The 21,398-nt window shown below is 36.7% G+C and overlaps 4 protein-coding genes across 9 annotated transcripts; 2 read left to right on the top strand and 2 right to left on the bottom strand.

The window, feature by feature from the left end:
- Window positions 1-785: 785 nt before the first annotated feature.
- On the top strand, window positions 786-3,189 carry LOC111808804 (leukocyte receptor cluster member 1 homolog). Of its 4 annotated transcripts, none has more exons than XM_023694992.1 (3): window positions 786-1,052; window positions 1,484-2,179; window positions 2,858-3,189. In XM_023694992.1, exons 2-3 carry the CDS (start codon window positions 1,527-1,529, stop codon window positions 2,898-2,900), a joined length of 696 nt encoding a protein of 231 aa, XP_023550760.1. In that variant the 5' UTR covers window positions 786-1,052; window positions 1,484-1,526; the 3' UTR covers window positions 2,901-3,189. The 4 variants fall into 4 exon arrangements, with proteins under 4 accessions (XP_023550760.1, XP_023550761.1, XP_023550762.1 ...); XM_023694993.1 differs by having other exon boundaries at window positions 1,491-2,179; XM_023694994.1 differs by having other exon boundaries at window positions 786-965; window positions 1,491-2,179.
- Window positions 3,190-3,502: 313 nt separating this feature from the next.
- On the bottom strand, window positions 3,503-6,721 carry LOC111808803 (vesicle-associated protein 1-2-like). 2 transcript variants are annotated; one of them, XM_023694990.1, is made up of 9 exons: window positions 6,521-6,716; window positions 6,296-6,366; window positions 6,168-6,214; window positions 5,842-5,923; window positions 5,639-5,754; window positions 5,397-5,561; window positions 5,267-5,317; window positions 4,183-4,260; window positions 3,503-3,902 (listed from the first exon to the last, which is right to left on the bottom strand). In XM_023694990.1, the coding sequence occupies exons 3-9, from the start codon at window positions 6,189-6,191 to the stop codon at window positions 3,792-3,794; spliced, it is 627 nt and encodes a 208-aa protein (XP_023550758.1). In that variant the 5' UTR covers window positions 6,192-6,214; window positions 6,296-6,366; window positions 6,521-6,716; the 3' UTR covers window positions 3,503-3,791. The 2 variants fall into 2 exon arrangements, with proteins under 2 accessions (XP_023550758.1, XP_023550757.1); XM_023694989.1 differs by lacking the exon at window positions 6,168-6,214 and having other exon boundaries at window positions 6,521-6,721.
- Window positions 6,722-7,389: 668 nt separating this feature from the next.
- LOC111809420 (bifunctional adenosine 5'-phosphosulfate phosphorylase/adenylylsulfatase HINT4) lies at window positions 7,390-11,750 on the bottom strand. Its single transcript, XM_023695877.1, has 6 exons — window positions 11,586-11,750; window positions 11,453-11,499; window positions 10,461-10,537; window positions 9,889-9,952; window positions 7,818-7,895; window positions 7,390-7,716 (listed from the first exon to the last, which is right to left on the bottom strand). Exons 1-6 carry the CDS (start codon window positions 11,658-11,660, stop codon window positions 7,635-7,637), a joined length of 423 nt encoding a protein of 140 aa, XP_023551645.1. The 5' UTR covers window positions 11,661-11,750; the 3' UTR covers window positions 7,390-7,634.
- LOC111809419 (protein arginine N-methyltransferase 1.6) lies at window positions 11,643-19,309 on the top strand. 2 transcript variants are annotated; one of them, XM_023695875.1, is made up of 15 exons: window positions 11,643-11,718; window positions 11,905-12,355; window positions 12,457-12,679; window positions 12,753-12,878; window positions 13,732-13,896; window positions 13,974-14,092; window positions 14,179-14,258; window positions 15,260-15,531; window positions 16,273-16,509; window positions 16,616-16,689; window positions 16,989-17,082; window positions 17,183-17,332; window positions 17,447-17,521; window positions 18,699-18,795; window positions 18,921-19,309. In XM_023695875.1, the coding sequence occupies exons 2-15, from the start codon at window positions 11,949-11,951 to the stop codon at window positions 19,076-19,078; spliced, it is 2,277 nt and encodes a 758-aa protein (XP_023551643.1). In that variant the 5' UTR covers window positions 11,643-11,718; window positions 11,905-11,948; the 3' UTR covers window positions 19,079-19,309. The 2 variants fall into 2 exon arrangements, with proteins under 2 accessions (XP_023551643.1, XP_023551644.1); XM_023695876.1 differs by having other exon boundaries at window positions 11,905-12,298.
- Window positions 19,310-21,398: the final 2,089 nt, after the last annotated feature.

Consider the following 21,398-nt stretch of genomic DNA (forward strand, 5'->3'; position numbering starts at 1 on the left):
TTATTTTACAATTTATAAATTTTAATTAATTTATTTTTTTAAATATACTCGTTTTTATCAATTAAGTATTTAAATTTCATGCTTAAAAATAAGAAATTAAAGAGAATAACGCAATACCTTTCAACTTTGTATTTTCTCAACAAAATAATAATAATAATAATAAAAGCACAATATTTATTACTTTAAATAAAAATCATTAATATTTTATTAAAAAATATCTTTGAATATTTAAAAGTGTTTCAAATATACACTTAAAAAAATATTCTTCCATTTTCAAAAATTTAATTAATATCTTGGAACTTTTTAATTTTTTTTTAAAAATAACATTAAATTTAAAATAAAAAAAATAAAAAAAAAATGTATCCATGGTTAATACAATGTATTAAATATGTTCGTGAACTTTCAAAAGTAACATTAAATTTTTTTAAAATAATTTATGAAGTTTGACGATTTCTATTCATATCACGGAACTTTTTTTAATTCTTTTTTATGAAGGTTAAAAGTTTAATTTTATTTTTAAAATTTTATGGTATATTTTTTAAATGTATTAAAAATATTTTTGATTAATTTTCTTAAAAAATATTAATGAAACTTTTTAATGTTTAATTATATTTTTGAAATATATACAACTTTAAGCGTACTTTTATTAATATATATATTTTATAATTTAACCAAATGAAGGTCTGGTTTTGTTGAATAAAAAAATAAAAAAAAAAAAAAAAAAAAAAAAAAAAAAAANAAAAAAAAAAAAGAAGAGAAGGGGGTATAAAAGCGCCATGTTCCTGCCTCTCGGATTAACTTCTAAAACAGCGCGTAATCCTTTTCCGATTCTTTCACACCGCCACCGGAGTCATAAATTGAGTTTCAGAGGGTTTGAGAATTTCTCTCTGAATTACAAGAGCCTGACGACGTGCTTTCCCTCAATATATTCAAGCAGTCGCCCTAACGCTACTTTCAATTTTCGGGTAATTTCACTTCGACCTTCTCAATCTCTGATCAATTCAATTGGAAGTATTTATCCGCCCCGCGGCTTCTTCTTGCTTCCGATTCAGGTTTTCTTCTGCTAATTTTGCTCTAATTTTTAGGGTAAATAATGATTTCCTATCTTAAATTCTCTCCCGGTTTCCTAATCCGATAGATACAATAGATGAACGATCTGAGCTTTGAATTGGAAGATCAATGGTTTTTGTGAAGAGTCGAGTCGTTTTGAATTTCCGAAATATCGTATCTTAATTCTATTGGTGTTTGATGTGTGCCCTTGTTCTATCTGTTGCAAACGAAGAAGTTCCTATTTCTGATCTCGAAATCAAATTTAATTACGTGTTGCCTTAGAAACCCTAATTTTGGCTCCCTCGGGCTCCTTCTTTCCTTCCTGGTTAGTTTTTGCAGAATTTCTGGATGCTGTTTGGCAATTTGTTTTTTCTTTTTCATCTTCCTTTTGCATCCAATTATTGTTTCAGGCACTTATTTTTAATTGTTATAGCCTACAGGTGAATCATAATCTTAGTTTCTTAGATTTGGTGATTATGGGGGGTCATGGAGGTTTAAATATTCTTCCCCAAAAGCGATGGAATGTGTACAACTATGAGAACAGAGAGAAAGTGCGGCGAGATGAAGAAGCTGCAGCCAAAGAAGAACAGCTTAAACGTGAGCAGTCTAGGAAAAGGGATGCTGAGTTTCGTCTCGAGCAGCTTCGTACTGCACGGGGTATAGCTCCAGTAATTGACACTACAAAGCCTGTAGAAACAGACCTGAAACCTGGTCACCTAAATCTATTTGAAGGCATTAAGATTTTTGACCCAGTTAAGAGTTCAGAGAATGAGGGAGGTGAAGATGGGTCTAAGAAGAAAAGGATGAAGAAGGAAGAAGTGGAAAAAAGGGTTATCACAGCTGAAGATGAAAAGTATAAGTTAGGTTATGGTGTTGCTGGAAAGGGTGTCAAGTTGCCATGGTACCTTGAGCGGCGTAGCAAGGATGATGCTGAGAGTGATCAAAACGATTCATCGTCAAGAGTAGTGAGCGAAAATGTAAAAAAAGGAGGAAAAAAGACCTTGGAAGAATTGAGGGCCGAGCGTTTGAAACGAGAGCAGAAGGAGAAGGGAAGGGAGCGTGCTTTAATTGCAGAGAGAAGTGGAAAGAGTGGAACAGCTTCAAGGGAAAGAGATTCATCATCCAGAAGGTAAGGCTAAGCTAACAACAATTTTCTCTGTCTTTGTCCTTTACTTTGTTAAAGAGGTCATGTTAATCATGTCATGGATGATTTAGATTTAAGAAGGTTCTATTGTATTTTTTCAAGTTTTAGAGAATTTTCTTTAAATTATTAAGTTACAATTAGTTTCACTTAACCATAGGTAGGAATAGTCATTCATGTTATTGCTAGGAATAAATAGTCATTCATGTTATTGCTTTAGTATCACATTTTAGAATTGAAGAGAATAGAATTTCTATTTTAGCTTTGTTGAGAGCTAAGCTTTTACTCGGCAAAATTCTTGTGTTTCTATTGCATGCTAGAGTCATTGGTGTTTGATCAAACCTCTTATGGAGTGATTCGAATTATGAGTTTAGAAATAAGTTTTCTTTATTCTTGATCAATCCGTTCCAAAAATTTCTAATGGTGTTCTAAATGATTACATCGAAGGGAGTCCTACTTTTTCAGCGAACTTGAATTCTGCTTGAGAACTATGTTATGTGATAGGAATGTTATTAGAGATATATTAGTAATTAGTTAGGGAAGGTTGCATTCCGGATGATTATTAGGCCCTACTGATGGGTTTTGGGACGTCATTAGTGCTTAATCTTAGTTCATTAACTAATAAACTTGCCCGGAAGAATTAAGGCATCTCTCCTTTCTATGCAGGTGGAAATCCAGAAGATATGATTCAGGTTATCAGGATCATTAATATCAATCTTGGTTTTAGCTCGCAGTTTCTGAAGGATGCTGACTTCCAGTATATTAAGATGATTTCTTGAAGTACAAATTCCAAGTGTAAAATGTAATTAGCATCTTATAATGAAGATGCATTCCAAAGCTCTTAAATGAAAAATCCCGGAGGATTGTTTTATGTTCTAAGCACTCCTGAAAATTTTGATTCACTGTGGCTGAAATTTATCTGGGCACTTATGGAATGTGTAATTTGCAGTTCATCTCGACAATATTTGTGTACAGATAAGGTAACGTTCATCGATGTCGATGTTTTGTATCAGTATTTTTCTGTCATCTTTCTGCCATCTTCAGTCCGGGAAGCTCTCGTAGGACTTCGATGTGCAGCAAGAGTTGGTTTTTACTCTCTGGCGTCTAAGGTAACAGATTAGATTCATTTACTTAACACCATCGTGCTCATATGTAGTAATGGATTCAAGTATGCGAGTTCTTATCAATGGTATTGCAAATCATAATGGGATACAAAACAAGTTCTGTCCTCGTAAATAACGCAATCTAATGCCCGAGCTATGGATCGAGCTTATCAGGTGATTTGGTTCATTCTAAAATATAAACTTCAAATCAGGTAACAATGGAGGCTGTAAGATTATTAAATCAACAGTGTCACCAAATATAATAAGTTGAATGGCAACAGAAGGGGGGAGTAGAGGGGGAAAAAAACTCTTTTAAGTTACATTTAGAGTGTGCTACCTTGCAAATTCAGCAACTACAAATTCTTGAACACCACCTAACAATTTGCTACTTCAACAAATTAAAACTTGCTACAGATCCACCCAAAGAACATTAGTAGTTCCCTTCCTTTCATCATGGAAGATATAATGATATAATCCAGTTTGCTGCAAAGAGATTCTCAAGTCTTCTTCATAATATAGCCAAGGATGATTCCAATCAATCCGGTTAATATGATGAACAGGAAGGAGACGCCACCGGCATTTTTCCTGCCTTCACGCTTCAAAAGTTCCTGCACGATGCAGACGTCCAACGTAAGAAACTAATGTAGACCTGGTATTCTAATATTTCACGAAAATGAGAATCAAATTTGGTCATAATTTTATTTACAACCACACGTTCGATGTTATAGAAATATTTCATTTGCATAATCGTTGAACGGTATTCAGGCAAAGAGACGTAGAAACTTTGCATGTATATCTCAAAAGTAAAGGCATTGTTTCCCATGTAATCATATAGGAAACTTCAGCAAAATTGCATCCAGTGAAGCTTCAAACCATCCATTTTCTTACCAATTCCTGACGAAGCTTGTTATTCTGTTGCATGGCATTATTCTTTTCCTCTGTGAGTTTTGCTATGAGGGCTCTAGCCTGCACATGCCAAGTAGCCGTCAATACGCAGCTTGGTAGAAGCAGAAAGTACAGCATATGAATACACAAAAACACACACGTACACAAATAGCTGCAGTGGCCCAAGATTTAGTCAATCAAACCATCTGTGTAGTGCCAAATAATTTTAAAACATTTGAGAACCATGATAAAGGTTTGAGAACATTGGACAAACAAAGAAGAACAACAACATTTTTGTTTTAAGGAACAAGGAGAAGGAGAGATCCAAAGGTTGTTGGACTTATGAATTATGGTACTTTTCAGGTTTCAACGAAAAAATCTGAAGCGAAGGGATAGAGTTTCCCATAATATCTTGAAAGATTGAAACAGTTTGTCTATTGATAATAAACGGTGGGCAGACACCATGTTCTGAGCTTAGCTTAGGCATCTTTGGGCAAAGAGACTAACGATTGATTAGCTGTGTAAGAGAAATTAGTTGGATAGTGGCGCCAAGGAACAGAGAGTCCGTGGAATTTGACAATGTTCAACGAACAAACAAACCAAACTGAATGCATAAAACATACTTTGGAGAATCAATTAGTTGCCAGGAAACTTTGGAAACAGTTTAAATACAGAGCAACAACACAGGAACATACCATCACTCTTTTATCAATAAAAGATCGTTTTAAGTCAAAACAAAAATCGGAGGTTCGCTCCAAGTGGACGTATCCTATCCTAACTCTTTATTAAACAAAAACTTCTATCATGTAACATGTACACACAAAACTTCACAACTGTATCGTCAACTACCGTAGAATACTGTCCCAAGAAAATTTTGTTGTTTACTTCTCGGAGTGACACTCTAATCACAAGGTCATATATTAGCATCGAGTTCTATCTAATAAAAAAAAATGGCATTAGTTGGAGAAAATACATCACAAGATATGCATAACCAGGTATCAAAGCTACAGAAAAGAAGAGAATCATCTATATCTGCAGGCATAAAACTATACACCTAGAGCATACCAACAATCATCCTATTTTTTACCTCGGCAGATTTATCCTGGGGCTCCGACCGTTCAACGTATCCCCTCGTGGCCTGCCAATGGAAGGTGAAGGTGCGTCAATCAACCATGCAGTTGAACGAAAAAGGGAAAAAAAAGAACCCAACTACTCACAGTGTTCAAATCAGCATCATTGAAGTTTCCATTCTCTGAAAAAGAACCTCTTGGGGAGGACCCTTCTTCGGAACCTTCTGGTACTGGAGAAGGTGGTTGCGGCCGAGAAACATAAACGACTTTCAACTTGAATTCCTCAACCACATGCCCAGCCTCCTTATTGAACTGCAAAACCCACGCCCTTAAATAAAAGTAAAATGCTAATACTAACCACAAGCTTTAAACATTCATCATATATGTACCATTTCTGCATTGATATCCTTTGCGGTTACGCCATCAGCGGTTTTAACACTCTGAAGGAGGAATTTGTCTTTGCATTGCATATCAGGAGGAGCCTCTTTCTGGGCTTGCATTGTGACTACACAACAAAGTGATCCTTATATCAGTAACCAAAAAACTTATTTGAAAATTAAGTATTGGAATGAATATATTTGGCATTTGGCACCTATAACGTCGCATGTTGATCGTGGCGAGACAATTCCAGTGTTTGGGCGAACGCAGTACTTTTTAGGGTTCGTAGTTTTCACCTAGAAAAGTATAAAATTCGAGTTAAGTGGACAACAAACACGGAACAAAGTCATCAATTACGAGCTTAATCTTTGCTAAATTTTCCAAATAATAATGAATTATAGAAACAGAGAAACACGCGAGCAAATTGAAAATCGACGAAATCAACAAATTTCACAGCGTGATCTGGCGCAGACAGATACATCAAGAGAGAGTGACAAAAATGAAAAAGAAAAGAAGTGATTTGGAAGTGCACACGCTTACATTCCAAATCCAGAACACCTTCATACTACAAGCACCAAATCACTTCACTGGAGAAAAGATCAATTACGAAATCACACAAATTGAATCAACACCAAAAAGATTCAAACGGAGAGAAACAAAATACACACCTTAAATGCAACGCAGCTCTCGGTCTTGTTAGACAATTGAAGGGAACAACAGATCTGCTTCTTCAATTCGACTAACCAGAAAGAAAAAGAAAAAAAACTACAACTAATGAATTTGAATAATTAATTTCAAATTAAAGTAATATTAAACGATTAATTAAACTATTTAATTAANAGATCCGCAACAAGAAATCAGTCCACCCCACCACCAAAAGAAGATGAACTCACAGGGAAACTTGAGCTCGAGAGGTTCGATGCTGAGGAGTTCTCCCGTACTCATTCTTGGAAGATTGAACCAGGAACAAGAGAGGAAGATGAAATTGAAGAGAGAAAAAGAATCTGGAAATGAGTTTGCTTGCGAGCAAGTTTCCCGAACCGATCGATTAAAGAGAGGAGCAACAATGGCGAACGAGCAACAATGGCGAACGTGCTGCGGCCAAGGGAGGGTGAAGCAAAACACGTGCCGCCCATCCCCAGTAACTCTTTCCTTTATTCGGCCGTTCGGCCCTTTTCAATGGGCCCTTCTGCCTGCTCCGTGGGCTTTCTTGTCGGCCCATTCAGCCTCCTTATTTAATTGTAAATTTGTTTAAGTAAATGAATTTGATGTGAATTATTTCATGACATTTAATTCATTTCTAAAATTATTTAAATTACCTATTTTGTGCACAAATAATAATAATAATAATAATAAATAAATATATATATATATATATATAATGATAAAATTGGCAAATTAATTAATAGTAGATTATTTTTATTAAAGAAAAGTAATCCAAATGTACAATTATTTTTTTTTATAAATTTATATTTAAAATGTGTTTGAATTAAACGCTTATGATACCCGTATACTTATTTTTATACCTATTTTAATGGTTATTGAAATATAATTTTTTAAAATATATATTAAAATTGATGTCTTATTCTTAATTCATTATTTGAAAATAAATAAACAAAAATTTTACAAATTAGCATTTTATTTTTATTAAAAATAAAAAAATTAAATAAATAATCCGATAGACACAATGTTAGAATTCTAGCTCTTCATCTCACTGATAGCTCGGACCCACCTCAAAGGGTAGTCATATTAAAATTGCTCATTAAAACGTTCATCTTTTTCTTCGCATTCCATTAAAATAATAAACCAAAAACAAAGCCTTTCTATACTAAAAACAGCAATTCCCGTAGAAATTGACACAAAAACTTTGATTCAAGGAAGAAATAGACTCATATCAGATGGATGCCTCAACTTTGGTTAGAGATATCAAACATTTCTGCTGTTCATAGCATTGAACAATAATAAAGAACACATACTGACTGATGCTGAAGTGATCTGGTGTGTGAGTTAAGGCTTTATTTTCTCCAACAATTTCTCAGCTTCGATGAATCCGATCGATCCCAATGATATGTATTTTGCGAACTTCCACCTGTTTACGCCCCCGTTTCGGTTCAGAACCATATTGTTGGCATTTCTTGAAGCAATATCCTAAGCATATGTTGATAATGTGAAAGGTGAGAAACTGGTTACCTGGGTGTGTAAGGAAGTGCAAAACAATGGAGGTGTAGGTGGTTGACACTGTTCATTGGGGGCTGATGGAAGCCAAATCTTTCAGAAAAAGAAAAGAGAAGCATCAGTTTAGTATCTAAAATGAAAGATAAGAACTAAAAGTAGAGTTGAAATCAGAAAAACTAGCAACATTTAGTACTTCTTTTGTAAGGAACAAAGCATTTCGTTCATAAAATGAAGGCTTAAATACTAATGTACTTATGAATTTAGTTTATTTTAGTTCCGGTACTTTCAACTTTTGTTCATTTTTGTGAGATCCACATTGGTTGGAGAGGGACGTTGGGCCCTAAAGGGGTGGATTGTGAGATCTCACATCAGTTGAAGAGGGGCGTTGGGTCCCGAAGGGGGGTGAATTGTGAGATCCCACATCAGGTGGATACCGAGCTAGACACCAGGTGGTATGCCGACACAAACGCTAAGCCCCGAAGGAGAGTGGATTGTGAGATCCCACATCGGTTGGAGAGGGAAACGAAACATTCTTTATAAGGGTGTGGAAACCTCTTCCTGGAAGACGCGTTTTAAAAACCTTGAAAGAAAATCCAAAGAGGATAATATCTACTAGCGGTGAGCTTCGGCGGTAAAAATGGTATCAGAGCCAGACACTGAGCAATTTGCCAGTGAGGAGGCTGAGCCCTGAAGGGGGTGGAAATGAGGCGGTGTGTCAGTAAGGACGCTGGAACCCAAAGGGGGTAGATTAGAGAGTCCCACGTCGATTGGAGAAGGGAACAAGTGTCAGTGAGGATGCTGGGCCACGAAGGGGGTGGATTGTTAGATCCCACATCAGACATATTCTATATAAGGGTGTGCAAACCTCTCCCTAGCAGACGCGTTTTAAAAATCTTGAGGGAAAGCCCAAAGAAAACAATATCTAGCGGTAGACTTAGATTGTTACCCGATCATTAACCACACTTTGGTTCAGAAATCAATTGGGAAATAAGACCCTTCTTCTTTTTGCCCAATGAACATTGACCAAAAGATAATCTTAATAAAAATTCAAAAAATTACTGCAACTATCTTCAAGTATCTCAACCGAAAGGGTGTCCCTCTCCTTCATGGCATCTAGCAAATGAAGCTCAATGGGCAGGATATCCTTTCGCATTGGACGAAGTTTGTAGTACAACTGAGGAATTCACAACTACAGTACATAATACATCACTTAGTCCACCTCACAAGAAAGAACTAAACTGCTACCATGTACTATGTGTCCCTAAAGTAGCTTTTTAGGTGATCGGATTTCTCACACTAATAAAATTGTTCACAATGCATTGCCATCAACCAATGCAAATTGTGAGATCCCACATCGGTTGGGGAGGAGAACGAAGCATTCTTTATAAGAGTGTGAAAACCTCTCCCCTAGCAATCGCGTTTTAAAAACCTTGAGAGGAAGCATGAAAGGGAAAACCCAAAGAGGACAATATCTACTAGCGGTGGGCTTGGACTGTTACAAATGGTATTAGAGCCAGACACCGGGTGATGAGTCAGTGAGGAGGCTGAGCCCTGAAAGGGGTGGAATCGAGGCAGTGTGCCAGCAAGGACGTTGGCCCTGAAGGAGGTGGATTGGGGGGTCCCACATCGATTGGAGAAAGGAACGAGTGTCAGCGATGACGTTGGGCCCCAAAGGGAGATGGATTGTGAGATCCAACATCGGTTGGGGAGGAGAACGAAACATTGTTTATAAGGGTGTGGAAACTTCTCCCTAGTAGACGCGTTTTAAAAACTTTGAGGGAAGCATGAAAGGTAAAACCCAAAGAAGACAATATCTATTAGCGGGAGGTTTGGGCGGTTACTCGAATAGTTAATAAAAAATTTCATAAGTTGCTCAATAATAAGTCACAGGCACAAACTAGTCCAATGTACAATATTGTAAACCAAACAAATGACAGGATTGATAGATAGTGTTAGTTCATGGAAGCCCATGTTTTCATTAGTTTCATCCTGCTTTAGCACTTTCATGCATGAGTAGTAAAATATAAACACCGTTCTTCCTGCTGAAAACTTGCAACGTAAAAGGCTTAGAGGATTATCAGATTACCTGTGCTTTAATTGAGGGGAATCTTGGGATAGAAGTGTCTGCCCCACCTCTAACATGTGACTTACTGACATAAATAATCAAGACAGCCATGAGCACAGTCATTATAAGAAATTAGAAAACTGACTAAATATCTAAAAAAATGCCCTTGTTTTAGAAGACGAGTGTGAGATCCCACATCGGTTGGGGAGGAGAACGAAGCATATGAATACCTCTCCCTAACAGACATATTTTAAAAACTTTGAAGGGAAGTCAAAAAAGACAATATCTGCCAGCTTTGGGCTTGGACTGTTACAAATGGTAACAACCCTCTAATCTAGGTGCCTAAGCGGCAAGCGACCTTGGGGTGTCACGGTCACTCTTAGCATTATGCCTCTACTAATCTTCATGCAGGTTTTCGAGAACGAGAATATGGTAATACAGACAAAAGATACCAATATGTTTGATAAAGTTATAACATGTAACTAAACCTCTTGCTTTTTAAGGACATGCTTCCCCACCCCATTGCCCTCGCCTTTCCCTTTCTTTAAACAAAAAAGACATAAATGAAATGCAGTCACCAAAGGTTACATTACCAAGTGAGTAATCTTCAGCTCTTCTCTGGAGATTCCTAACTGTGGGAATGTGCTCCTTGGGAATTACCAAGTAATGCCTATAAAGTGGTAGCTCAGTGTAAGAATGTCTTGTATCCATGTCTACAACATAAGACGTTGATAAGATCCTTCCATTTAGCCTAGTAAGAAGAACAGTAGAAAGGAAAGAAATGGGGATTTCATGCAGATGACTCTTAGCTGAATGAACATGAACAAATGAAAAATGACAGTCCAAAGATTGACAACAACCCACTATCTCTTTGTTTCTTAGTAAGTTGTGCATATATCTTCTTCTAGACTCTCGGAAATGCATAATGGCAATTGATTTTCACTCTTAGTGACCTTATAGAGGCCATGTTGAGAATTGTTAGGTGAGGAGTCCCACATCGACTAATTAAGAGGTTGATCATGGGTTTATACGTAACGAATACATCTCCATGGGTATGAGGCCTTTTGGAGAAACCAAAAGTAAACCCATGAGAGCTTATGCTCGGACAATATCATACTATTATGGAGGTTCATAATTCCTAACCGGACATAGAGCGTCCGAGATGGCTACTCACAAAGGCATTTTGAAGCCACTCTCGATGGCCAATGAGAACATACTACAAACAGGTCATAGAAGTTAAAAACCAACAAACTACAAAGGAAAGATGAACGGGAGAGCATTTAAAAGACTATGATTGAATGAATTGAATAAGCTCAGATTGTTATCAAGGACTTCAATTCATAATCACATCCAAGAATGTTCATTGTAAACGATAAATCTACATTTTGCACTACTTTTGCTCACACATTCGAGGTTTAGATATATATGGATTGACCATTGAATATCAAGCAACTGGGTATGCAACAATCGATGAATTTTGTCTAATGAAGCTGATGAAATGCCAGAAATGAAAATGAAATCAACACAGAAGTATTTCAGATGCCCCATGTCGATTGCAAAACTGAATCAAATGTTAGAAAAATACCTGACGGCAGAAGGGTTTACATCTTCGAACGCAACAACTCTCTCATCCTGCAGAACCCATATATTTAATCAGACCCTTCATTCAATCGCCGGTATAAGAGAAGAAGAAACACAGAGAAACAAAAGGAGCAGACAAAATGAAGAAGGTTATTGGCGGTAGAATTAGAAGCTCGCTGGCAGAAAATGCAAGATGAAGCTGTTGCTGCCATTTTTTTTCACGAACTTCTCCGACCAATTTCCCAATTTGCACCGGTGCTTCTTGATTGGGTATTATGGCACCCGCGTGAAATAGATTTCGATTAAATTAAGTTGGATTAATTAGGATGAAATGAATGATTAATAGTATTGTTTTGCGTGATAGCAAAAAATGTGAACTTTATTTCTTAATTATTTTTATGTTATTTTTATTGTAAAGTATATAAATCTTAGTTAATTTGGGCGCCGCTTTTGCAGCCAAATTCCCAAATGACCATGATCTTCCTATTCCTCGGCCTCTCATGGCTACTTCTCTAGTACCCAGATCCTTGTTTCGCATTCTTTATCTCTTCCCCACAAGCCCTTTGACTTTGAACGCTCAATCGTTCAATCCCTTGAAGTTCTCTGCAAATCGAGCTATGAGTTCCGCGTCAACTCAGCGCCTTTTCCAGCTAAAATTTGATCCACTTACGGGTAACTCGGAGTGGGTAGTCATAGAAGAAGAGGTTGAGGGAGTTTCAGAGAATACCCAGAAACCCATTTTGGCGACAACTTCATATTTGGATATGCTTAATGATGCCACTAGAAACAGAGCGTTTCGCGAAGCCATTGATAAGACTATATCAAAACCTTGCCGTGTTCTTGATATTGGGTATTTTTCTAGTCCTGTTTTCAGCCTTCTTGCTTTGAAATCGAGGAAAAGAAGATGGTATCTTTTATGAATTGTGGTTTGCAGTTCATTCATTTGGTAAGAGACTGCCACTGATCTTTATAGGTTTACTGACGTCGTGGTTAATCAATTTTTTCCAGTGCTGGAACTGGTTTGCTATCAATGATGGCTGCACGGGCAATGGACTCTGCCGTGGGTGATTCCAAGGGAATGGTTACGGCTTGTGAATCCTATCTTCCAATGGTGAAGTTAATGAGGAAAGTCTTGCGTCTTAATGGGATGGAAAGGAAAGTTAAAGTTATTAACAAACGCTCTGATGAACTTCAGTTTGATTCTGATATCATTTCTCGAGCTGATGCCCTTGTGAGTATCATTTACATTCGAATAGCAACTTTCTTCTTTCTTTTCAATGATTGAGTCTGCCAATTAATTGAAGGTTAGTGAGATTTTGGACTCAGAACTGTTAGGCGAGGGGCTTATACCGACGTTACAACATGCACATGACAAGCTTTTAGTGGAAAATCCATTGACTGTGCCATACAGAGCCACCATATACGGCCAGGTATTTAGAAAGGCCTTCAATTGCTTCAAAACCTTTCATATCTTTTGTGCATGGAAGTTTCTTTTTTCTTTTTCTTCACTTCTTAGTGTTATGGGTCAAATTATGCAGTATGGAACTTGCATTCTTCTACATTTGCAGTTTCCTTGATGATGTGAGATTTCACATCGGTTGGGGAGGAGAATGAATCATTTTTTATAAGATTGTGAAAACTTCTTCCTAGCAGACATGTTTTAAAAATCTTGAGGGAAAACTCGAAAGGGAAAGCTCATATCTGCTAGTGGTGGGCATGGGATGTTACAAATGGTATCAGAGCCAGACACCGGGCGATGTACCAACGAGGAGGCTAAGCCCTGAAGGGAGGTGGACACGAGGCGGTGTGCCAACAAGGACGCTGGCACCCCGAAGGTGAGTGGAGTGGATTGGGGGGTTCCACATCGATTGGAGAAGGAAACGAGTGCCAGCGAGGACGTTGGGCCTCGAAGGGGGGTGGATTGTGAGATCCCACATCGTTTGGAGAGGAGAACAAAGCATTCTTTATAAGGGTGTGGAAACCTCTCCCTAGCAGACGCGTTTTAAAAACCTTGAGGGGAAGATCGAAAGGGAAAGCCCAAAGAAAACAGTATCTACTAGCGGTGGGCTCGGGCCATTACATATGATAAGTGCTTCACTGTACTAGAACTAAAGTGATTATCCAGATTTCAGATATATCTCAGTCGACTGCATGCATTCATGTGCTGTGATTGAATAGACTACAAATTTGTAATAATTTGATAAAGCTGTAATACAATAGTGAAAGTGAGAACTAGTTTCTAATCCAAAAGGTTTAAGAATCTCTTTGTTTATTTCCTTTCAGCTGGTTGAAAGCACATATTTATGGAAGCTTCATGATTTATACAACAATGAAGCTAAAGCATGTGATGCCATCCATCTCGTTCCAGAAGGGATGGATCCTATCATATGTGTTAAGCCACAGCAATATCCAATGCATTGTGATGCAATTGCCAAAGAAGTGAAGCTGGTAATGACCAAAAATCTTTACCTGGTTCTCATAATCTTCAAGTGTTTTTATTACTATTTGTTTCAGGGTTCATCCAGCTCTCAGAACCCTTCAGGGTTTTTGAATTTGATTTTTGGAAACGTCCAGAGAGTAAGGCTGAAAAGGAGTTGCATATCAAGGCAACTGACGGTGGAAGAGTTCATGCTGTAGTGTCATGGTAACCACTTCATTGTTCTTATAGTTGTTTTCTGCCAAACTGTTTTAAATGAACCACTGTGCCTAATTTCTATTATGTGTCTGCAGGTGGATGCTGCAGCTCGATCGTGAAGGAACGGTCTTTTATTCCACTGCCCCGAAGTGGATATCTCCTCCTTTCAACATAGGTGAGTCGTAGACGAGTCATAAGACACATTTTCCTTTGGTATGAATGCCAATTTTTTCTGCTATGGCCCAAAATCATAGACTTCTTTTTGTTAATAATGCAAATGGTTAATATTGGCATGATGTATTCAATCATTTTATGTGTAAAATCTATGTCTGACGGCAAGCATTGATATGGGGCGGGGTTAAAAAAGCTCATAAGGGAGTTGTACATTTCTGCCTTCAGTTTATATATATCTATATAAGGGTTTTAAAAGGTACTTTCTTTTGGAATTCAGTATTTCAAATCTCACATGTCAATCTAACTGATTTACGGTAGACAATCTGTAATGGCCCAAGCTCACCGCTATCAAATATTGTCCTCTTTGAGCTTTCCCTTTTGAGTTTCCCCTCACGGTTTTTAAAAAACGTCTACTAGGGAGAGGTTTCCACACCCTTATAAAGAATGTTTCGTTCTCCTCCCCAATCGATATGGGATCTCACAATCCACCCCCCTTTCAGGGCCCAGTGTTCTTATTGGCACACCATCTCCGGTCGACCTCCCTTCGGGGCTTAGCCTCCTCGCTGGCACATCGCCCAGTGTCTGACTCTGATATTATTAGTGGGGTGACTTACTGAGTATTTCATAAAATACTCAAGCAATGTGCCACCCTTATATTTTTTCAGGTAAAGGTAAAGCTCCTATGAAGGATGACGGTGAACACTAGAAAGACCATAGAAGTCAAGATAGATCATGATAGGGTAGAAGCATTGAATTTAATTAGTAGTTGTAAGGTGTTTTTAATGCAATTTGTTTTATGTTCCAAAAACTGTTTTGAATTGAATATGTAAGTCTATAGCTTTATTTTAAAAGCATTTCTTGTGAATTTCTACATATGTATTTAAAGCAATCATGCATGGATGGTAAGAAAATGAGAGGCGTTACACAATCAGACAAGAAACATGGTTTGTTTCTCAAAGATTGACATGACAGAGTGATTAAGCTTGTTCCATATTTCAACAGGAGCTGGTGACTGGTGTGACCATTGGAAACAGTGTGTTTGGTTTATCCCAGACAATGGTGTGTCAATATCCAAGGATGAACAAGTTCATATTTGTGCTTCTCATGATGAAACTACCTTCTCATATCATCTGAAAGCTCAAATCCCAAGAGGTGAGGCTTTGCAGCATGGCGACAATGCTGAGAATTTTAAACTCATATTGCCACCAGAAAGAATTGCAGTCTATGGAGATAGAGAATGGAGGCTGGCAATGTTAACGGCAATAACAAATGCAGTATGATTCCCTTCTCACTAATCCCCATTTTCTCCTTATTTCTTAAGCACATATGTGAGATCCCACATTAGTTGGAGAGGGGAACGAAGCATTCTTTATAAGGGTGTGGAAACCTCTTCCTAGTAGACGCGTTTTAAAACCTTGAAGGGAAGCTCGGAAGGAAAAGCCCTGTCATATTTGCTAGCGGTAGGCTTGGGCTGTTACAAATTGTATCAGAGTCAGGCACTGAACGGTGTGCCAACGAGGACGCTGGGCCTCCAAGGGATGGATTGTGATCCCACATTGATTGGAGAAGGGAACGAAACATTTCTTATAAGGGTGTGGAAACCTCTCCTTAGTAGACGCGTTTTAAAACCTTGAGGGAAAGCTCGGAAGGGAAAGGCCCAAAAGGGACAATATCTGCTAGCAGTGGACTTAGGTTGTTACAAACGGTATCAGGCACCAAACGATATGTCAGTAAGGATGCTAGGCCCCCAGGGGGTGGATTGTGAGATCCCATATTGGTTGCAAAGGGGAACAGAGCATTCTTATTTGGGTGTGGAAAGCTCTCCCTAGTAGACGTGTTTTAAAACCTTGAAGGGAAGCTTGGAAGGGAAAACCCAAAGAGGACAATATCTGCTAACGGTGAGCTTGGGCTGTTACAACAAACCACGCCGTGCAATATGCTCACATAGTTCTTTATAATTGAACTCCACTATCTGCAAAACATCGTTGTTATCATCATCTTTGAAATCTTTGTAGTTGCAAGGAAGATCTCCCTCTGCATGCATGATTGCAGATGATAGTGTTTTCTTAACACTCATGGTTGCTTGCCTTTCGAAACAAACACTTGTATTATCACTGTTCCCGGGGATTCGCGAAAAGGGTGCCAAGTATTTGCAGGCTGTTTCGTATGCAAACGATATCTCTATGGATAGTATAAAAGTTATTGAAAAGAGGAAGTCGTGCTTGACCGTGCACGATACGTTTGAGAAAAAGGTCGTGTATTTACTGACTCGCTTTTGCATTCGTTTTCCCCCTTACATATCATGATGCATGCTTCTCTTTATTGGAAAGTTCATTATAATTTTTGTTCAATCTTTAGGTTGACTTGCTTATCAGTGAACCATTCTACTATGGTAATGACAATGCACTCCCATGGCACAACCTGCGGTTTTGGTAAGAATTTTGCTCAGAAATGCAGTGGCAATGTTGTGAAGTTGGTTTCTTTATGATAGTTTTTACTCGATTCGACAAGTTTAGGATCCAAATTTCATGTTTGAATGCTTATATCAGTCAAGTTGGATCTACATTGGATCTAACCTAAATCGACCCATCTACTCAGGATGACTCGAGTAGATCTCATAATCCTAAGAGGCTCTGAATCCTGAACATCTCCCATGGGAGGGTTTTGTTTCTTTTTGTGTAACTTCAGTCAAATAAGTATAGCGTTTAACTTCTTTAAATTGATATTCCAGGAAGGAGCGAACGATGCTCGACTCAGTCCTATCTGATGATGCGCTAATAATGCCAAGTAAAGGCATATTGCGAGCTTGTTTCATGTCATTGCCTGTAAGATCTCTCTCTTATCTCGAAAGTACATGATCCAAACTGAACTCGTCTTCGTTATTCAATGGAAGTTCTTACTATACTTCTTCAATGTCGTTTCAAGGATCTATGGAGCAGCCGTCGTCGATTGGGAACAATCGAAGGCTTTGATCACTCTGTTACAAATGACACTTTAGGAGCTTGTGGTGAGTTACCTGAAGGACAAGAAGGCCCATGCCTGGCTTTTTACATTTGGCAGTGTGGAGAATACGAGGTAATCCTTGAATATAAAATCAACTTGTTTAAAACGTAAACAAATGAAGCTTTCTTGAACAGTGTAAGAATGTCAATGATACTGATTGGGTGCCACTGTCTTGAAAACTTTCAGGAACTCAGTGAGATATTTACAGTGATGGAGTTTGATTTCTCAAAACCAATAAGCCCCTGTAGTGGGAAGAGCCAGGTAATGCAATTTTTTCATCCCCAGCTTGCCTGGAAAATTCTTGTTGTCTCTTATAAAGTGAGTTTTAGAGTAGGGGAAAGCTTCCTCAAGATCTAGTAGACTAGGCCGTTTCAACTAACGGTCCAAGTCCATTGCTAGTAGATATTGTCCGTTTTGACCCGTTACGTATTGTTGGTAGCCTCACGGGCTTCTAAATCACATCTATTAGGGAGAGGATTTATTAGGGAGAGGATTTCACACCCTTGTAAGGAATGCTTTGTTCCCCTCTTCAACCGATGTGAGACCTCACAATTCACCCCTCTTGGGGGCCCAGCGTTTTCGCTAGCACACCGCCTAGTGTTTGGCTCTGATACCATTTGTAACAGCCCAAGCCCACCGTTAACAAATATTGTCCTCTTTGGCCTTTTCCTTTCAGGCTTTACCTTCAAGGTTCTAAAACGCGTCTGATAGGGAGAGGTTTCTATACCCTTATAAGGAGTGCTTCGTTCCCCTCTCCAACTAATGTGGGATCTCACAATCTACCCCCCTTGGGGGCCCAGCGTTCTCGCTGGCACACCGCCTAGTGCCTGGGATACCATTTGTAACAGCCCAAGCCCACCGCTAACAAATGTTGTCCTCTTTGGCCTTTCCCTTTTGGGCTTTACCTTCAAGGTTCTAAAACGCGTCTTGTGATCCCATATTGGTTGGGGAGGAGAACAAAACACCTTTTATAAGAGTGTGGAAACCTTCTCCTAGCAGACGCGTTTTAAAACCTTGAGGGAAAGCCCGAAAGGGAAAACCCAAAGAGAACAATATCTGCTAGCGGTGGATCTGGATCCTTATAAGGAATGCTTTGTTCCCCTCTCCAACCGATGTGGGATCTCACAATCCACCCCCCTTGGGGGTCCAGCGTTCTCGCTAGCACACTGCCCGGTGTGTGGCTCTGATATTATTTGTAATAGCCCAAACCCACTGCTAGCAGATATTGTCCTCTTTGGGTTTTCCCTTCTGGGCTTACCTTCAAAGTTTGAAAATGTGTCTGTTAGGGAGAGGTTTTTACACCCTTATAAAGAATGTTTTGTTCCCCTCTTCAATTGACGTGAGATCTTACACATAAACATACAAAATAAACATACAAATGGTGAGGAGTTGAGACCATACTTCATCTATATAATGAACATTGATGTATCTCTTTCAGGTTAAGGTAAGCAAGGCTGGAACATGTCATGGAATTGCACTGTGGATTGATTGGGTTATGGATTCAAAGAGCTCCATTGTCATATCCACAGGCCCAGGTATTGCCTTCAACTTTGGTCTGAACGTCTCATTTGATAACAAAAATGGATATCATTCAAAGAAACTTAAAAGAAAATTGATACTTACTTTAAAATGCTTCTCATTTCATCATGAACTGATTCAGATAAGAGATACTGGAAACAAGGAGTTAAGCTTCTTGCCAACCCCGTGGCAGTTGGAGCTCGAGGCTCCGCTGATGGCGTCGAATGCTGCTCTGCTGTCATCGAAGCATCCTTCGATCCATCAACGGGTGAACTCGACGTAAGACATTCTTTTTTGTAATACAACAAAGCTTTTGGCTCTCGATCTGAAACGGATGACAAAATGGTGAGTAAAGAAATTTTTGAAATGGATCAAAATGGTAATATGTTGAAGAGGTATGAATCAAGTGGACTCTCATATGATGTCATTCTGCATTTAGGTGATCTTTTGGCATTTTTGGTGAGAATTAAGATCATTTTGTAACTTATGTACTCTTAATAACACATGATGATGATGTTTAAGTTGATTAAATAGGACTTATAATTTTTATTGCAAAGTCATTATATCCTCCACTAATAGGTTAAAATTTGAATTCCTTCTTTCCACATGTTGTATTAAAAGTTTTATAATTATCTTTGCATTATAATCACGATTATGTTTAGAGTGTCTTATTTGAGTCAAGAATATCCAATATGGAAAAAAAAATTTACCAATATGAACATAGCTCAGTGTGTTACATATTTGTACAAAAATGATATTTTTTTGTCTGTAGAATAATATTTAAAATTTTAAGAATTTTTTATCATTATATGATGAGATAATTATTAAATGATTTTACCATTATTTTTTATTTCATTATCACTTCAAAAAATCAATTTTGAAGTTTTTAATCTTTCAAAAGTGTTTAATAGTTCTATAAATTTTTAATAAGTGTATTCTTTGTCATTTTAAAAACTAAAAATTAAATTAATTAATCTATTGGTTAACTATTTATAAATTTTAAAAAATATTATTAAGCTTAGATAATTTTAAAACTTTAAAGACAAAGTTCAAAATTTAAATTTATAATTTAATCTACGGTATATTAAATATATTACAATAAAAGAATTTGAATTTTTTAATTCTAAAATAAGACAAATTTGGAAGGGAGAATATGTCCGCCGTTATATGTTTTTTATTTTTTTTCCTTGGTAATCGGAGAAAATAAGGAAAATAAATAAATAAAAACAGTGGGCCCCACGATTGAATATCATGATTGGAGCTAGTGGTCACACTCATAATGTAACCGTTTGTTTGAGCATTATGGGTTTCAATATTATTATTATTATTATTATTATTATTAACTTATTAATCTCGCTTTTGCAAATTAATTAATATTGATTTTGGTTATAATTATTTAAAATAAAAAAAAAATTGTTCATTTTATTAATTAATTTTTTTTTGTTATGACTAGTGTTACAATCCAATCTTATCATACTTCTAAAAAAATTTAATATTTGTAATCAATATTAGCGATGTGCTGTGACTGATAGATATTTAAAATGTATTATAAATTAAGTATAATTTTTTAAATAATTAAAAGAACAATCTGATAACTCAACCCGAAAAAAGAGAGCTAAGTTAGATTAAGTTGTGAAGCTTTTCATGTTGCTCAGATCATACTCTAATTTCGGGTTGGTCCAAAAAAAATATTAGTAATTTATTGAATTTCATTTCTCAATATTCATAGTTCTCAAACTTTTTTAATTTGATATCTGATCCCGACCTTTTTAATAAAGTTCTTATTGGATCAATTAATTAAAAAACGTTTAAAATATATTAATAACTTTAAAAAATTATAAAACTATTAAACATTTTCCACCTTTTAGAGATAAATTGATGGTAAATTTGTAATTTTTAATAAAATTTTAGAGGCATTCATATTATAATTGGTTAACTTCTAGAGGGTTCCATAAATATAAAAAATAAAAAGGTAATTATTTTATTATTCTCTGACATTCCGTTCTGTTTCCGTATGGGCAATCTTCAAATTAAATACATTTCTACTTTTTACACATTCCACCAATAACAATAAAATAAATGATTATATAATTTCAAGTTTAATTAAAATTTTATTTTTAATTTTTTTAATTTTAGTTCTCGTAGGTTGAAAATGAGTTCGATTTCGTCGTTACGTTTCAAAGTTTTAAACGTTTACTCGTTTTTAGTTTACTTTTTATAGTCCAATTCTTCAATCTCTTATATTTTTATTCAATATTTTAAATTTTACTGATATTTTATTAATTTTTATCGTATTATAATTATTTTTAATCGATTAATTAAAAGACTAAATGTCACTAGTTACGAATAAAAATGTAAAATCTAGAAATACCATACAAAAAAAATTCATATTTTAAAAGTAAAAATGTAATATATTATATTACTAAAAGTTCAGAGACTAAATGTAATATATAAATTTTAAATTAGTTTTTAGTCCTTTCTGTCTCTATTTAGTCAATAATATTTTTTTATAAATGGAAACCGTCCTTTTTCATAAGGTCTCGACCTCAAGTTAAATGAACGTTTCTAACTGCTATTGATATTTAATTATTATCGTAAAATTTGAAAGATTAGAAAAATG

The sequence above is a fragment of the Cucurbita pepo genome, chromosome LG13 (assembly GCF_002806865.2).
Source record: "Cucurbita pepo subsp. pepo cultivar mu-cu-16 chromosome LG13, ASM280686v2, whole genome shotgun sequence".
Lineage (NCBI taxonomy): Eukaryota > Viridiplantae > Streptophyta > Magnoliopsida > Cucurbitales > Cucurbitaceae > Cucurbita > Cucurbita pepo.

What these genes read in the sequence shown, in the direction of transcription:
- LOC111808804 (XM_023694992.1), top strand. Translation starts at nt 1,527, where the DNA reads ATGGGGGGTCATGGAGGTTTAAATATTCTTCCCCAAAAGCGATGGAAT. An exon ending in AGAGATTCATCATCCAGAAG is followed by an intron (nt 2,180 to 2,857) that starts GTAAGGCTAAGC and finishes CTTTCTATGCAG; the next exon opens with GTGGAAATCCAGAAGATATG.
- LOC111808803 (XM_023694989.1), bottom strand. Translation starts at nt 6,572, where the DNA reads ATGAGTACGGGAGAACTCCTCAGCATCGAACCTCTCGAGCTCAAGTTT. An exon ending in TCTCGAGCTCAAGTTTCCCT is followed by an intron (nt 6,367 to 6,520) that starts GTGAGTTCATCT and finishes CTTTCTGGTTAG; the next exon opens with TCGAATTGAAGAAGCAGATC. An exon ending in ATGATGCTGATTTGAACACT is followed by an intron (nt 5,318 to 5,396) that starts GTGAGTAGTTGG and finishes TTCCATTGGCAG; the next exon opens with GCCACGAGGGGATACGTTGA.
- LOC111809420 (XM_023695877.1), bottom strand. Translation starts at nt 11,660, where the DNA reads ATGGCAGCAACAGCTTCATCTTGCATTTTCTGCCAGCGAGCTTCTAAT. An exon ending in GTAAACCCTTCTGCCGTCAG is followed by an intron (nt 10,538 to 11,452) that starts GTATTTTTCTAA and finishes ACCACTTTATAG; the next exon opens with GCATTACTTGGTAATTCCCA. An exon ending in GCACTTCCTTACACACCCAG is followed by an intron (nt 7,717 to 7,817) that starts GTAACCAGTTTC and finishes GGGCGTAAACAG; the next exon opens with GTGGAAGTTCGCAAAATACA.
- LOC111809419 (XM_023695875.1), top strand. Translation starts at nt 11,949, where the DNA reads ATGGCTACTTCTCTAGTACCCAGATCCTTGTTTCGCATTCTTTATCTC. An exon ending in AAATCGAGGAAAAGAAGATG is followed by an intron (nt 12,356 to 12,456) that starts GTATCTTTTATG and finishes AATTTTTTCCAG; the next exon opens with TGCTGGAACTGGTTTGCTAT. An exon ending in TAACGGCAATAACAAATGCA is followed by an intron (nt 15,532 to 16,272) that starts GTATGATTCCCT and finishes AAATCTTTGTAG; the next exon opens with TTGCAAGGAAGATCTCCCTC.